The sequence below is a fragment of the Globicephala melas genome, chromosome 2 (genome assembly GCF_963455315.2).
Source record: "Globicephala melas chromosome 2, mGloMel1.2, whole genome shotgun sequence".
Lineage (NCBI taxonomy): Eukaryota > Metazoa > Chordata > Mammalia > Artiodactyla > Delphinidae > Globicephala > Globicephala melas.
The window spans coordinates 81,183,559-81,201,170 of NC_083315.2; the positions used below are offsets into that span (position 1 = coordinate 81,183,559).

At 38.8% G+C, this 17,612-nt stretch overlaps 1 protein-coding gene across 2 annotated transcripts in view; it reads right to left on the reverse strand.

Moving 5' to 3' along the window:
* TMOD3 (tropomodulin 3) overlaps positions 1 to 17,612 on the reverse strand; it is an 84,852-nt gene that overhangs the window by 44,727 nt on the left and 22,513 nt on the right. Inside the window, exons 2-3 of one of the 2 annotated variants that reach the window (XM_030850342.3) lie at positions 9,504 to 9,555; positions 809 to 1,002 (exon numbers count right to left, since the gene is read on the reverse strand). In XM_030850342.3, the coding sequence (XP_030706202.1) occupies positions 809 to 934 (126 nt within the window). In that variant the 5' untranslated portion in view covers positions 935 to 1,002; positions 9,504 to 9,555. The remainder of the gene's footprint in view (positions 1 to 808; positions 1,003 to 9,503; positions 9,556 to 17,612) is intronic. The other variant, XM_030850341.3, reaches the window with a different exon arrangement.

Below are 17,612 nucleotides of genomic sequence, written 5' to 3' on the forward strand. Positions count from 1 at the left end.
GTCAATGTCTTTTTTTTTTTTTAAAGTCAATGTCTTGTCATAATAAAATGTGGTAAAGAAAAGCAGCCTAGCAAATAGCCATTACCTTCAGATCAAGCAGCCACAACCTTAGTGTTCTCCCCTGACTGCCTCCCAGCCGCACACGCCCTGCCACAACAACCGCTCCAAACATACCAGGGGTTAACAATTCCAGGGTCAAGGGTCTCCACCTTAGCCTTATGTAATGCATAAGGTCAGCAACAGCCATATTGCAAAATAAAACATATATACATATATTCAGGTCTGCTCTACATGGATTGCAGTATTGCCCAGAGTCTGCTTAGATCTATTCTACCAATAACTAGACACTTTGATCCAATTTGGTCAGCATCTTTCAGAAAGGTAATAATTAGATTTAAGGTCATGAAGGACCCTCTAGAGACACTCTCTACACTGCAGCCATCCTGGTACAGAAGCCCTGAAGAGGCATATAGGCTGGCGTATGTCAAAGAGCTAATCATCTGCTGCATTTTACCAAAAACATTCTTCCCAGCCCAGAGAGAAAAGATTTCTTAAAGGGAAGAAAATTTCAGGAGATGTTTGAAAATAAAAATGTTGGAGAAAACAGTTTAGAACAGTCATGTCATTAGAGATACCAGGCAGAAGTGGGGGTACTGGAAAGGAGGCCAGAAGTTCATTTGGATAAAGAGGAGGAGGGGGACAGCAGTGTCAGGGAAAAGTCATGGAAAAGCTAACTGTTCAAAGGCAGCTACTTAGTATCAAAGGGTTTGAAAAATTATTTCATTTCTCTTTATTGCCTAGCACCTACCTCAGGGTCAAGATCATCCAGCACAGTTTCCAGTTGTTTCAGTTCTATTTCTGATAGATTCCCAAGGAGTTCATCTTCATCAACATCCTTGTACTTTTCTAAGTCCTTCCGGAACGATAGTGCCATGGTTTGCAGTCACTTAATTTTTGCTATTCAGTACAGTCGGAAGTGACTTCTTATTTTTTTTCTTAAAGCTATGGAGAGAAGAAACAAAAACATTTAAAATATTAAGTCATCCCCACCTAGTTAGATCTATTTTAGGTTAAATGAAATGTAATTTCCATGTGTCATATATTCTTTGACTACGTATCACACACTACCCTTGCCTATGAATCATTCAATGTCTTTACCTTTTGTCTTTTGTTGACAAAAAGCAACCAAACAAAAACAAAAAGCCACACTGGGAAAAAAGAGGGGGAGGAGAGAAGAAAATTGAAATCCATTAAAACAGCTATTTGACAGAATTTAGATTCCTGATAACTGAGTTTTAGGGGGGAAGAACTATGTACCAAAATATAATTTTTTCCATCAATTGCTTTCAAATGATTGCTACCAGTACCAGAATACTTTGTTTAAGCACAGTATGTTTGAGGCATGCTTGTTTTCCTATAAATTGCTTAGAACATTATTTTCTGACTCAATATTAATATAGGGGAGATATTAATATACTCTCCATGGGAGGAATGGCCATTGGAAAAAACATTTTTTGAAAAGGTTCATTTAAAAAAAATTTTGCATTTTTTCTTCTAATTTATATTTTGTTGCATTATGAAAACAATACATTTATTTGGCAAAGTAATCTAGGTTACAAGTTGAAATAAAAGAAAATTCTGAAGAAAGTGCACTGATTTTTTAAATATGAAATATTCGATGTATTCTAACGAACACATACTAGCATTCTTATTAGGAAAAGGCATTTTTAAAGGAAAAAAACATAGCATTCTGAAAAGGTTTCAGCAAAATACTCAAAACCATGCTGGGATATGTCAATCCACTGACTGGCAAGATTGGTCAGGAGGGTCTGGTGGTAGGAAAGGATCTTCACCATTTCCTCACCATGTTCATCCCTCCCAAACAGCTATGAAGCGACTCAAAAAGCAGTATCTTTCCAGATATAGCAGGACTATTCTATAGGAAAAAAAAAATACTTAAAATAAGTACTGCAAAAAGCATGAAGTAAAAATGAAGTATTTCTATAAATGCTAGCCATATATGTAGATCATTTGCCTCATAAAATGTTCCTATGTGAATAAGAAATAATCCTTAGACTTCCTGATTTGGCTAAATTTTTCTTGGCTGTAAAACGCCCAGCACTTCAAAGTTTGGATATACTTTCTACTCCCTTCTCCCAAGTTTTCCCAACTTAATATTTTAACTAATACATTTTCCTCCTCAAACTAGTAACATTTTATGGACCCTTTTATGTGTTTTCATCTCCTATGAAGACAGGAAGGTTCACCACAGGGGTCTGTCAGCTAGCAAGCATCTGGGACCAATAACAAGCAAATTATCAGACCTGTGCTTATGCAGATGTTAAATTGCAGGCATTTTGTGTAATTGCCCAAGACAGGTCTGGCTTACACCTGTTCTACTGGCACTTCATTGGTTGAGCAGTTACCCTGGTTTTTTTCGCTTTTTTGAACACATAATTATCATTGTTGTCATTACTAAGTTTGGTAAACATCCTTTGTATTTCCAACTTTAAGACAAGAAGCTTACCAAGTATCCTGAGAGTGAATTTTCTCAATTAAAAATAATACAGTCTGAGGAGAAGATTCAATAGAAGGTACCAGCACTTTCAAATATATTAACCGTAAAATGCAATTTTAAAGAAGGTGGCACAGGACTTCCCTGGTGGTGCAGTGGTTTAAGAATATGCCTTCCAATCCAGGGAACACAGGTTCGAGCCCTGGTCCAGGAAGATCCCACATGCCACTGAGCAACTAAGCCCATGAGCCACAACTACTGAGCCCATGCGCCACAACTACTGAGGCCCACGCACCTAGAGCCCATGCTCCACAACAAGAGAAGCCACCGCAATGAGAAGCCCGCGCACTGCGATGAAGAGTAGCCCCCACTTGCCACAACTAGAGAAAGTCCGTGCACAAAAATGAGGACCCCATGCAAACATACATACATACATACATAAATAATTCACTTAAAAAAAATAAAATAAAGAAGGTGGCAGGCAATTTTAGGAGAAAAAATAAATAGAACATTTTGAAAAAATACTCCCTTTATTAAAATACCAATGATATGGTATTTGAGACAGATAAGGGTAAGAAATTGATAAAAGTACATGAATAGGTACCATGAGTAATTATTTAGTTTTCACTATTTTTTAATGTTTGGACAATCAATCCAAAAAGTTTTTAATGTAGTTTAATATAATTTATTTTTGAGGTTTGTAACACAGAATAAAACCAACTTCTTGTTCAATAAACATTTCAAAGAAATACATATTATTTTGAGCATCCCCTCACTTTACTCTCAAGTGTTCCAGTTTGGGCCATAAATTCAACAGTCATCCTATTAATAAGGTATTATAATGGGCAATATGATAGGAATGAGGTGTTAGGGGCAAAGGCAATGTTATATGCCACCCAGGGTCTATAGGTTTGGAACATGATAGTCCTTAGAGTGACTAAACAGGTTACTCCAAGAGATGGCTCCTTATTCCAAAGTAAAATCTGTCACACAAAGCATGTTTACAGTATTGCTTAAAGATCAATAAAATGAACACCATGAACACACCACCCAGCCTCAGAAAGAAAACATTACTTTGTACTCTCACGTTCCCCTTTCCAGTTGCATCTCTTCCCTCCAAAGAAGTAGCCATTGTACTGAATTCTGAATTAATCATTCCCTTACTTTCTTTACAGTTTTACCTTAAATGTACATATCTTTAAACAGTTTTAGTTTTGCTATTTTTGCACATATATATATATATATATATATGGACTCACACAGTATGTATCCTGTGACTTGGTTTTTACACTCAGCATTGCTTTGAGTTCATGCTTAGAGCTGAACTTCTTTCATTTTCATTTCTATATCATATACTGTTATATAAATGAACATCTGAATTACTTGTAGTCTTTCCTTCTCTACTTTTCTGCTGTTACCTATTTCCTGGTATACATGTGCAAGAGTTTCTCCAAGTTGTCCAAACCTAGGAATGGAATTGCTGGGAAAAGGGTATGGTATTACTCAAGTTTACTAGGTAACGTCAAACGATTTTCAAAGTGGTTGTACCAATTCACATTCCTAGAAGATTCAATGCATGACAATTTCATGTTGTTCATCCTTGCTGATTGTTGATATTATCAGTTGTTGTGGGGTTTTTTTGCCCATTCTGGTGGATGTGAAATGATATTTCATTGTGGTTTTAATTTGCATTTTGCTGAGTTATGATGAGGTTGAGTATCTTTTCATACGTTCTTGGCCTTAGTCACTTAGACATAGTGGTATTCCTTAGTCTGTGAAGAATCTTTGTCCGTTTTTTTTTTAATAAATTTATTTAGTTTATTTATTTTTGGCTGCGTCGGGTCTTCATTGCAGCGAGTGGGGGGCTATTCTTTGTTGAGGTGCGCGGTCTTCTCATTGCAGTGGCTTCTCTTGTTGCAGAGCACAGGCTCCAGGCACATGAGCTTCGGTAGTTGTGGCAGGAGGGCTCAGTAGCTGTGGCTCCCAGGCTCTAGAGCGCAGGCTCAGTAGTTGTGGCGCATGGGCTCGTTGCTCTGCGGCATGTGGGATATTCCCGGTCCAGGGGTCGATCCTGTGTCCCCTGCACTGGCAGGCGGATTCTTAACCACTGCACCACCAGGGAAGCCCTCTTTGCCCATTTTTATATTATCTTTAAAAAAAAATAGATGCTCTTTACTATATTCTGGATACTAATCTTGTCAGTTATATGTTAAAAATCTCTTCCATTTTCTTTTAACTCATTAGTTTATTAAGGTATTTCCAGGGAGAAACATATCATTTAATTATTTTCATTTAATTATTTAAGGAATTTACTTCTTTGGCTTGTTTTTTTTCCTTTTCAAAGCAATGGAAAGGCATTTCCTTCAAGTTCGGATTATGAGATCTTGCCAAGAACTTCCAGGTACTATACCAGAGTTTCCCAGAAGCTTCAATACTGCTTCAGTAAAAAGCAAACAACTGCTGCTCATCCTATTTAATGCTGCTCAAAACTCACCACAAGTGTTCACATGCTCAGAGTCTCTAACTTGATTGTACCTTCTCTCTCAACTCTCATCCTTTACTGAGGATTATCTGTGTGCTGACACTGTGCCAAGTATTAGCAAGAGAAGCTCAGAACTCCTTAAGAAGGGAAGCTCTGGAAGCCGTGCTTTGCTCTGCTTTCTGTCCCATGGATAACATGTCCTCTCTTGCTTGTCCTCTGCCATCTGTATCTTGGAAGGGGAACAAATTCTGAATGGTTTCAACCAGTGTGCTACAAAAGTTATCTTAAATCTACACTGGGTCTACAAGAACTTTTTTTCATCTCCAAGCTAATGTAAAATACATTTCATAAAAATACACTTCATAATCTACACAGCACAGGAATAGATTTTTTTAAGCATAATATTCTCAGTCTTTTTTTTTTTCTAAAGGTTGTATATAAGCAAAAGTTAGTTTTGCCAGATAAGTTAGGTAAACTTTCAGGCAGATGTAGAAAATCTTCTAACTTGAAATTCTGGTATGATCAGACTGTTTAATTCTCCATCCTTAACTCACTTTTTAGAGCAGTGGTTTTCATGTTTTAGACTGAATCAGAACCCCCTGGAGGGCTTGTTAGGACACCACCCGTGAGCCCCACCCCGTTTCCTGATTGAATAGGTGTATAGGGTAGGGCTGAAAATCTGCATTTTTAACCAGCTGCCAGGTGGTGCTGATACAGCCGGTCAGGAACTAGGCTTTGAGAGGCACTGCTCTAGAGGAACTGACTTCATAAATTTGTAAATTCTGACAACTAGGCCTCACATTCTTGCGGCAGTCTATCCTGTCCTACCCACTGGCTGAAGAACTTTGTTAAAATAGTCCCCAGAGTCTATGGGAACTGTTGCCGTGGTATGCTTTCCTTTTCACTCTGTCACTGCTTCACGGGATTTCAGTTAGCGGAGGCAATACCGAGGAACATAAGGAAACTCCTGGAGTATTCTGGGCCAAAAGCTTTCATTCCATTAACCAACTTCCTTTTCATGTATTACTAGTCTCTAGAATCCTCCTTATTTTTCACACAAGACTTTCAGGACCCTGTTAATTTCCAGGTGGATTCTCAGCCATCTCATTTCACAGATGTTTTAAATTTTAGCTTTCTATTTAGATACTTTTTAAATAGCTGTATTCTAGATCTTTGGGATCACTTTAAATGAAGCACTGTTGTGAGATTTCAGATGCCATATTTACATTTATATTTATCATTGCATCAGCACCAGGTAGAACTGCCTTAATTGTTCTAAACTAATACAGAGGCAGTCTTAATACCTAAATGATGCACTTGCACAAAATGGAGACACAGCACTACGTAACCAAAGGTTTCTCTGAGATTCAAACATAGAAAAATAGTAGAAGGGGACTTCCCCGCTGGTCAAGAATCCGTCTTCCAATGCAGGGGACACAGGTTCAATCCCTGGTCAGGGAACTAAGATCCCACATGCTGCCGAGCAACTAAGCCCATGCGCTGCAACTACTGAGCCCATGCGCCTTAACTACAGAGCCCACATGCCTCAACTACAGAGCCCACGCACTCTGGAGCCCACGCGCCACAACTAGAGAGAGAAAAACCAGCATGCCACTAGAGAGAAGCCCGCACGCTGCAACGAAAGATACAGCATACTGCAACGAGGATCCCGTGTGCTGTAACTAAGACCCGATGCGGCCAAAAATAAATAAATAAAATGTTTAAAAATCTGTACAAAAAAGAAAAACAGTAGAAGAGCTTTACCTGCACATGGTAGATGGTCAGAGAGGCACAGTGAACTCAGAGAGAACTTGTACTGAAGCAGTCAGTACCATATTCCCATCGATGCCAATTTAGTTTTCATGAAAATCAATTAACACTAGGATCCACAACAATTTTTTAAGAGAAGTACTTCTCTATTTAACCAATCTCCACTTATTTGCCTTCAGTTTCACATTTTTTTATAGAGTAAGGTCTTGACACTGACTATTAAGAAAAAAACTGGAATTACGTGATTCAAAGTTACATTCTCTCAAAATATGAGGTGTTAACCCCCATTTCATCACTATTTCAACAGGGCAGGCTCAGAGTTCAGACTCTTATCTGTTCTCTCTTAAATGCACACATGTGATCATGTTGTCCTCTAGTTCAAAAATCTAAAATAGACTCATAGTACCTTCAGTGGGGTTAGGCAAAGTACAGTGTCAGTGGGCCAAACTCGGCCTGCTGCCTATGGCTGTAAATGACGTTTTAACGGAACATAGTGCCATTCACTCACTTACGTATTGTCCATGGCTGCTCTTGTGCTACAATGGCAAAGTTGAATAAATGCAACACAGACCCATATGGTCTGTAAAGCCTAAAGTATTTACTATCTGGCCCTTCAAAGAAAAAGTTTGCCAAGCCCTGACCTACAAGATAAAGTCCAAATTCCTCAGCATGATATATGTAGTTCACAACCAGGTCCCAGCTAGCTTTCTATTATAATATTATCTCAGGCTGCTCACCATCATATAGTCTATAGGCCAAATAGGCCCCAAAGTTTTAGGTCTCTAGGCCATTTGCTTATTTCATTCCCTCTCTCCACAATGCATGCACTCTTTCTCATTTACCTCTGTCCTCAAACCCCTACATATTCTTCAAGGCCTAGCTAAAATGTCATACATATCTTCCCTGAAATTTTCCCTGCTCTCCTGTTTGATCGGACCCCCAGGAAAGATTAGTATCTTCAACTGATAAGATCAACATACAACAAGAGAATGTTTCCCAAAAAAGTAGATAGAACAAATGACTATAGAATGATGGTAACATAACCATGGAAAGAAGGCAGTAAGCAGGCAGATATAAGAAGATGGGATTCATTAAGCAAGATTTGGCCATGTTCATGAAGCACAAAGGAGGCATGATATCCTGACCAGCAGATGTGATTGGCTGGTTCCCACTGCAGTTATATGTCCCATCTGAAGAAGCATCAGATGGCCAATGCCTGATGTCATTCGACATTTACATCACTCAATTCCCCTTGTTCCTCTCCATGCTCACACCAAGTAATCTTCTAATTAAAACTTGGCTATTCATGTAGTCTTCCTCACTGTAGATTAATAAACTGATGTTTTGACTTATGCACCAGTCTTTTATGAGTGTGGTTAGTACGGGTCACTTTTTAAGAAATTAGGCACCTATTGGTGGATTGAAATCAGGTCTCTGCAAAAGCAAAGCTGAGGACCATCACATGAAATCCTATCCCAAGGATGGCTGGCCAGCTACTCCTAAAGACAACCTCTATCTCATGTCAAACCAACAATGACAGTGAATTAGGTCATCTTCTGTCTCTCTTGCTGGACACTGTAAGCCCCCTGAGGAAGAGAGATTCTCTCCTAGATCTCATTTCTTACTGGGTTGCCATCAACAGGTGCAGTACATGGTTATACATAGTTAAGCCAAACTTGATTTAATTGGATCATATATCAGTCTCTCCTTTCCCTTTTTTGGTAGTTCCCTCTACCTGCCCCAGGTATCTAGTATCTCTCTTGCTCCCTCACTCTATTTCCCTTATCACAACTAAAAAGGCACTGATAATCAGTCCTTGATACTTCTGCTAATCCTTTACAGCCTCTGCATTGTTCATCTTTTCTTCACTCAGTGTCAAACCATTTTGGCTAAGAGTTCTCTGCTGTCTAATCTTCCCTAGTTAAAACTAAAGAAAAATATCTGATTATCAGTCACCAGACCTCTGAAATTAAATACATGCCCCTGATGATGATTTGACTTTCTTTTGAGTAGAAATGAATTTCCTCCTTGGGAGATACCAAGCCTTACTCTTCAGATGTGCTGGGCTTAAGACTGCGTGTCTTTTCCTCACTGGCTTCTCCTAGGACCCCTGGGTACTGAACCAACCTGACCCGCCAGATCAGAAACTTCTTTCTGTCACAAGATTCCCAGGTGATTATTTGTTTTCCAATATATTTACTGGCCATTCAACAAATATTTTTGAACATCTTCTGTACCAGGAATTGACTTGTTCCAGACAATAGGCATAAGAAGTATACAAGACAGACAAGTTCCTTGCTCCAGTTTAAAGGTGGTGGAAAGACAAAAAACAATGAACAAAAAACCAAGGTAATAACAGATAGCAATAAATATGATAAGGAAAAACCCAGGACAATACTATAGGAGAAGTGAGGGTTGGGAAAGTTACTTTAAGTGGTTCAGATACTGTTCTGAAAGGTGACTTTTAAGCCAAGATCTAAAGGTCTCTCGCAACTCTCTCAGCCTAGGACTCTGCTAACAGCAGCAATCTAGGTGAAAAACAATGGTGGCTTTGCTTGAAGTTGTAGCTGTGAAGACAGAAGTGGGAAAAAACATGTGACATATTTCAGAAGCAAAGCCAAAAGGACTTGTTCACAGATTGGCTGTAAGCAGATAAGGACAAAAGATGCCCTAAGGGATGACCTCTGTGTTAATTTCAGTTAGTATTTAATAATTTTTGTTGTTGTTGTTCCATACCTATTTTTTCTGAAGAGCTGAACATGGCCCTATGCCACCTCTATTTCTAGGTCTGAAAAAAAAATGGTTCTTGGTTAATATTTTCATAATCGTTTGTTTTGAGATCCACATTGTAAACTGTTCTCATATGACAAATCTTGAACACCCATAATAATAATAACCAATTAATGAAACAAAATAAACCAATTAAAAATTACTAAATAAAACAGTTGCTGGCTATGGCCTTTAAATATATTTGTAGGCTAAACAAAAGTGCCTGCCTATGTTAATACTATTTCTGGCATCATCTTTTGCAAAGAGCTGAGACTAAAAAGTGAAACAAGCAAATGTTCTGTCATGATTTTTTTAAAAATATTATACAATTACTGTTCCAAACTTATTTTTCTCTCCAATATTTTTAATACTTATAGTCAAACTGCTGAAGAAGAGATGATCATGAATTTGGCACCCAGCAATCACTGATTTCAAGATCCACACTGCTGACCCTCAACACCTAGTCTCTGAGTTCCTTGACCTTCTCTCTTCTGATGGTCCCGTCCTCTGCCCTACCTCAGCTCTACATCCCTATGGTTGTAACCTAGCTCTAATCATTACCAATAATTGTACCCCTCCATAACTCTCAATTTCTTTGGAAATTCTCTGGAACTCCTCTAGCAAAACCCCAATCCTGCTTAAAACGCTCTTCCTACTTCTCACCTGTACCAGGGTGACAGTTTAAAGCAGGAGAAAAACACACCAACTGACCAGCCATATTTAATATTTATCACCACTAACATCAAAGAGTGCTGCCTACTAATCTCACTGCATTTCCCTAGTCCAGTCACTCTCCCACAATCTGACTATTTTACTTCTTCTTTTCCCTCAGACCTTTAATATTTCTTATCTATCACTCTCAGATGAAGAGCCTACCTTAATATTTCACTGACGATATAGAAGCAATCATAAAAGGATAGATAACTAAGCTCCCACTGCTACATCTACCAACCGACCTAAATTTGTACCCATATACTCTATCTTCTCTCTTGTTTTTATAGATAAACTGTCCAGACTCTCATCTAAGGCCAATCCCACTGCCTGTGACCAAATCCCATCCATGCTCATTTATACAAGATCACTTCAATAATTGGGCCCTTTTTCTACAGGATCATGCCCATCAGCATACAGACTGTAACACACCTCCCAAATTAAAAACAAGCATTCCTTTGACTTCATATCCCCCTCCAGACACTTTGCATCCCCCTCCCGACAATTTCTTGGCTCCTCTTTATAGCAGAATTCCTTGAAAGAACTGTTTTTGGTACCCCAAGTTCCCTCCCTCTTATTCTCTTATACCTTCTCCAATTTGGCTTTTGTTCCCAGCATTTACTCCACCCAAACTGACCCTGTCAGCAATGACCTGCATGGTGCCAAATCCAGCTGTCAATGCTTCTTTTTTAAATTTTAAAATATTTTATTAATTATCTATAGTATATTATTACGTTTTATAAATTACATATAGAACTGTACATCATTCTGATGTACAGTTCTGTGAGCTTTGATAAATGCATAGAGTTGTACAACCACCACCACAATCAAGATACAGAGGCAGCTGTCAATTCTTAGTCCTCACCTTACGAGGCCTATGAGAAGCAGCATCTGACAACAGATCCCTCCTTTATCCTAAAACACTTTTCTCACTTGGCCATGGGGACATTATTTCCTCTTGGTCTCCCTTTATCTCTCTGACTCTCCCACCTCATTCTCCTTTGCTAGTTCCTCCTCATCTTTCCTACCTTTAAATGTGGGAGTGCCCCCAGGAGTTAATTTCTTTGGACAGCTTCTCTTTCTATATTCACTCCCTAGGTGATTTCATACATTGACAACTCTTGGATTTGTATCTCCAATTTGGACCTCTCTCCCCAACTCCAGACTTAAAAATAACTACCTATGTAACACCTCTACTTGGACGGCTAACAGGTATCTCAAATGTGAATGAACAAAACAGACTCTTAATTTTCTCCCCCAGACCTGCTCTTGCCATGTTTTTATCATTTAATAAACAGCAACTCCATTCTTTTCGTTGCTCAGTCCACAAATTTTGGGGTTAACTTTGACTTCTCTCACACTCCGCATCTGATCCATCAAACATTTGGCTCTATCTTTAAAACATCATGGACTTACCATCTCCACTGCTTCCACTCTGGTGCAAGTCATCAACATATCATTCCTGGACCACTGCAATCTCCTCCTAACCGGGGCTCCTCCTCCCACTCTAATGCCCATATAGTCTATAGTCTATTTTCTGCAAAGGTACCAGAGCTATCTTATTCTTTTTAACTTAAGTTTTTATTGAGATAGTTATAGATTCATATGCAGCTGTAAGAAACCACACAGAGGGGTCCCCTGAACACGTTGTCCAGCTCCCCCTGATGGCAACATTTTCCAAAATTATAGCACATCACAATGAGCATACTGACATTGATATAGTCCACTGATCTTATTCTGATTTCTCCAGTTTTACTTGTACTCATATTTGTGTATATGTGTGTATAGTATGTTCCATACAATTTTATCACCTTTTAGGTTTGTGTATCCACCACTACAGTCGAGATACTGAACAGTTTCAACATCACAAAGATTCCCCATGTTGTCCTTTTATAACCACACCCATCTCCTTCTCTAACCCCTGGCAAACAACTTATCTGCCCTCCATTTCTAAAATTAAGTCATTAAAAAAATGCTATATACATAGGATCATACAATATGTAACCTTAGGGATCATTAAGCATAAATTCCTAAAGATTCGTCCAAGTTGCTGTGTATCGATAGTTCACTTTTAAAATTGTATTCCATGGTATGTATTTTCTGCAGTTTAACCATTCAGATGTTGAAAGACAGTTCCTGACTACTACAAATAAAATGTCTATTTGTGTACAGGTTCTTGTGTGAACTGACCAGATTCCATTACTTCTGCTACTCACAATCTTCTAACGGCATCTCATCTCAATCAGAATAAAAGCCAAATGGCTTTACAATGGTCCACAAGGCCGTATACAATGCCCACCACCCCACTAAGCCTCAAATCATCTCCAACCATTCTCCACTTTGCTCACAGCACTTCAGCAACACTGATCTTCTTGCTCTTCCTCCAACAAACCAGGCATACTCCTGCCTGAGGGCTTTTGCACTTGATGTTCCTTCTACCTGGACAACTCTTCCCTGAAACAGCTAAATGACCTGTTCCCTCACTTCTTTAAGATCTCTGCTTAAATATCAATTGCTTAGAGAGGACTTCCCTGTTCATTATATACAAAATATCAACTCCCACAGGCCCCTCCACTACTGCACTAGGCAATCTCTATTTTCTTACCCTGTGTTTCCCTCTATATTATTATCTGACATGCTATATATTTATTGATTCATCATCTATATCTTGTCACTAAAATCTAAACTATATTCAGTCAGAGACTCTCTTTTGTTCACTACTACATCCTCAATAGAGAATAGATCATGCCAAGTACTAAAAAACAGCAGATATATCTAATTTCAAGGCTAAGTGTAAACTTATTAAAGTCACTTAAGTTAACCTGTAGTCATTCAAGATTATTGAAACACTAACCTCTTACCTTTATATGACAGTAGCTTTGTTTATGATGTTTCTTCCTAGATCAGATCTAAGTTAAGAAGTTGTTTAAGAACTAAATCGAGGCTTATCTATTAAGAAGTAAATAAATTAAGCTAAGAATAGGAAAGTTAACACTCGACTGAGCTGCCTAACTCTGTATTTTTAAGTTTCTCATATTAAATTGCTGAGATGGCCTGGCTTTTTTTTTCTTCATAACTTGTCTTTTTAAAAATAAAAATACATATACCTACCAGCATGGCTAAAATGAAAAAGAATGACAATACCAAGTGTAGACAAGGATGTGGAGCAACTGATACTCATAATTTGCTAATGGAGTGCAAACTGATTCAACCACTTGGGAAAAGTATTTGGTAGTATCTACTAAAACTAAACATACTCATACCACAATGGTGTAGCAATTTCACTCCTAGCTATCTACCCAAGAGAAATAGTGTTTGTGTTAATAAAATAAGATGTACAAAAATGCTCACTGCAGCTTTACTCATAATATCTTCAAACTAATAGAAAATGAGCCAAATGTCCACTATGAGGAGAATACACAAATGAACTGTGGTACAGTTATAAAAGACAATTCTACATTAAAGAGCAACTATGATTATGTGCAAAAACATGAATGAATCTCACATGTATTATGTTGCAGCCAAAAAAAATAAAATAAAATAATAAAATAAACACGCAAAAAATACTTATAAAATAAGTTATCTCTACCTGGAGATTTTAACATTTAAAGCATCTAAATGTTGTCCCATTTAATGTCGGCCTTTAGTTTCATCTCTGCTGGTCTGAGGAACATTCTCTTTGATGGAGAAGGCTGAAGTAAAGAAAGTAATCTATTTCTTCCTGGCATTGCTAAAGCACAGGCTGAGTATGAATATCTGTCTGGGATATTGTGCAGCAGATTCCTCAACTGCAAGGGAGTTTAAGAGTCTCATAAGGTCATTTCCTTCTTATGAGCTTATGATTCTAATTAGTGATAACACTAATTATAACCAAAAAATGTACTTAGTGCTCACTGTGTCCAAAGCACTATGCACACAGTATTTACCTTCTAAAAACTAAAAACCATTTTATTTTAGTTGTATATTATGTATATTACTTTTGTAGTAAATAAGACATTTTTAAAGGAAATAAGTTGGATGCTAAATCTATCCTTCTGTTCACTGCCTCTTCTATACAATGAAGTGTAAAAGGCAGTGCATTAAGTAATGATTTTTGCGGAGTTCTTAGGACGCTATGGTTGACCCAGATGTGGGCACATCTGAGTGAGGTAGGTGCTCAGCACACAGAAGTTTGAGAAACTGGTGGTTGATTATTCTGTGTAAAAGTTCCATGGAAACTTACCAACCTTCACTAAGTATGAGATTAGCTAAGCAGCCCCGTCTTTCCTGTCACTGCAACTGATGCCGTCTCGATTTTTTAAAAATGAGATCTGTAGATCCCAAAAGCACAAGGAAAGAAAATAAAGTCTGAAGTCTGAGGGCAGTCTGGAAAAACTTGTTAGGGCCAGAACAGAGAAGAGATTTAACTGGAAGCAGGTTACTGAGGGCAACCTTAAAGTAGAAAGCAGCAAGGTCATTTCTGTGACTATTAAGAGAAATACTTCATAGGTTACTCATAGCACTTCAAAAACAATCTTTCAACAAGACTCTACCGAGAGACTTTGTGGCTCCCATGTGAGTACCCCCATTTCCTTTTCTGGCTCAAAGCAGCCAAACCAGCTCCCAGTCGTAGCCCACCTCCTCTCTATTTATTCTTTGTGGAGTCGCAGCAACAGAGGTACAAGGCAAGGTCAGAGAGGAACCCACTCTGTGCTGGGATGAATGCCACACCAGCCACACCCTTAACACACCCGTTTCTCAGTACCAAATGTTTTCCAGCCTTCTTTTTGGTTTGTTTGTTTAATAGATTGCGCAGAGGAGGAAATACTCAAGCTTTTTTAAAAGTTATTGCAAACTCAAAAAAATCTTAAAATAGGAATGACATCATAAACAAGTCTCTCACGATAATCAGGTTACAGAGCTCTTTATCTCTGATGGTTAACCTAAAAGATTCTTCTACCAGTTATACTGTGGACAAAATCAAATATGACATGAGGTGGCTTGCAGGAAAAACTTATCAGTGCTCAGCCATCAATCAAAATGCTGAATCCATTCCAAGTATATAATGGAGAGATTGAGGGTTTTCTTTCTCCTTCTCTACCAAGGGAAGTATCGCTATGACTCATTCTTCCTCTTGCAAGAATTTTCTTAATATACTGAGTTAGTAAAACTACATACAAAATCCTAAAATAAACTAGGCTAGATCTTAAAGAAATCATACTGAGATCAAGTTGAGTTTTATGCAGTGAACAAACGGTGAACGGCAACATCTTGCTGCAGTTTCACCCTTATGAATTTCCTGGGCTTCAGACCAGAATTCTTCCTTCATTCTGAAAAATTCTTTTCAACCTTACCAATTTCCCCATCTTCAGATCAATATGTATTTGTATATATTTATTAAGTGCCTATTACATTTAACGTGCTGTCCTGGGGAAAGGAGACATTGGACTGGAGCGGGGTAGGGCATAGGGAGAGGAAAGGGACCACGGGAAGGAGAGGAAAAGAATTTGAGAAAATTGTACAAACAGATTGTTGTTCTCTCTCCCAACTTTATAAGTGTTTCTCAAACTGGAATTTAAACGATTATAAGAATCAAAGACATGGCAAAAATAGGGCAGAGAGATTGTAATATTCAACTGTAGATGTAATGTTAAATGCAGATTCAATCTCAACACTTTAAAGTTTTCTTTGGATACACTGTTGTGCTGTCTCAATATGCAACACTGGTGATCAGCAAAGCTGGGCATATAGTGAAAGCAAATCTGATTCTCCCTCACACCTTCTCTTGCCACCTTCCATCATAGACTACAGCCCAGGTGGCACACTGAAAAGAACCCTTCACTGGCATGTCTCTTCTCTTCTCCACTTCCTTTTTACATCCATGGGTATGCAGAACCCTATCCTCGAGCAATGCTGTGTATCAATAATTGTGCCACAAAAAAAGGATTAAGAAGTACATCACTGTTCAACTGAAAATGTGTTTATATAGAAAAATATACCTCCAAATGAGGAAACGATCCCGGGCGAAATCAACTATTCTCAACAAAATGTGACTTGATGAAGATGTACATAACTGTCGTTGGCAATACTTGCAGACCTGCTGGTTAACAGTTAATAAGGCATCAAAATATTTTGTGTGGGGCTTCCCTGGTGGCGCAGTGGTTGGGAGTCCGCCTGCCGATGCAGGGGACATGGGTTCATGCCCCGGTCTGGGAGGGTCCCACGTGCCGCGGAGCGGCTGGGCCCGTGAGCCATGGCCGCTGACCCTGCGCGTCCGGAGCCTGTGCTCTGCAACAGGAGAGGCCACAGCAGTGAGAGGCCTGCGTACCACAAAAAAAAAAAAAAAAAAATTTCGTATGAAAGCTGTCCCAGCATTCTAGAGTCTTAAAAAAAGTTAAGGTTTTGGTAATACATGGGACAAAGTGCTCTAAGGAATTACCAGAACTATTCTAAACCACCAAAATAAGCCCATAAGATGTAGAAGATGTCAGAGAACATATATATTTTTTAATATGAAGTTTTCCCAAATCAATGATCATAAAATAAATACTAACATACATACAGAATATAGCTACTATTGTTATTTGTCTTGTGTATTGTGTTACCTGTATTCGTAATTGCAAAATAATGCATGATCTTGGCCAAAATGTCAAATAGTACCGTTGATAAATGTTGAAAGTAAAATGTTATTAAAGGACCTCCCTACCCTGTCTCACTCTGCTAGTGTTTTAATCCTTCTACACCAGATTTTGGTTTGAACCAACAATCTCACTCTAATAAAATTCACTCTTTCTCATAAAATTCTACTTTTCCTCCCTTTTTGGGTGGGTGGGTCTGGTTGGAGAGTAATGAGGATAAGTTTTAAAAGTTTAATGGGAAAACTTTCAGTCTTAAAAATAAGTGAGGACTTCCCTTGGTGGCACACTGGTTAAGAATCTGCCTGCTGGGGCTTCCCCGAAGGCGCAGTGATTGGGAGTCTGCCTGCCAATGCAGGGGACGCGGGTTCGAGCCCTGGTCTGGGAGGATCCCACATGCCGTGGAGCAGCTGGGCCCGTGTGCCACAACTGCTAAGCCTGCGCTCTAGAACCCATGAGCCACAACTACTGAGCCCGTGTGCCACAACTACTGAAGCCTGTGTGCCTAGAGCCCGTGCTCTGCAACAAGGAAGGCCACCCACAATGAGAAGCCCACCCACCGCAGCAAAGATTAGCCCCCGCTTGCCGCAACTGGAGAGGGCCCGTGCGCAGCAATGAGGACCCAACGCAGCCAAAAACAAATAAATAAATAAATTTATATTTAAAAAAAAATAAGTGAAAAGAAAGTTCTCGGTTTTAGCTAGACTATGTAACTCAAGGCCCTTTCTTTCCTAGAATAAGGAAAAGCCTA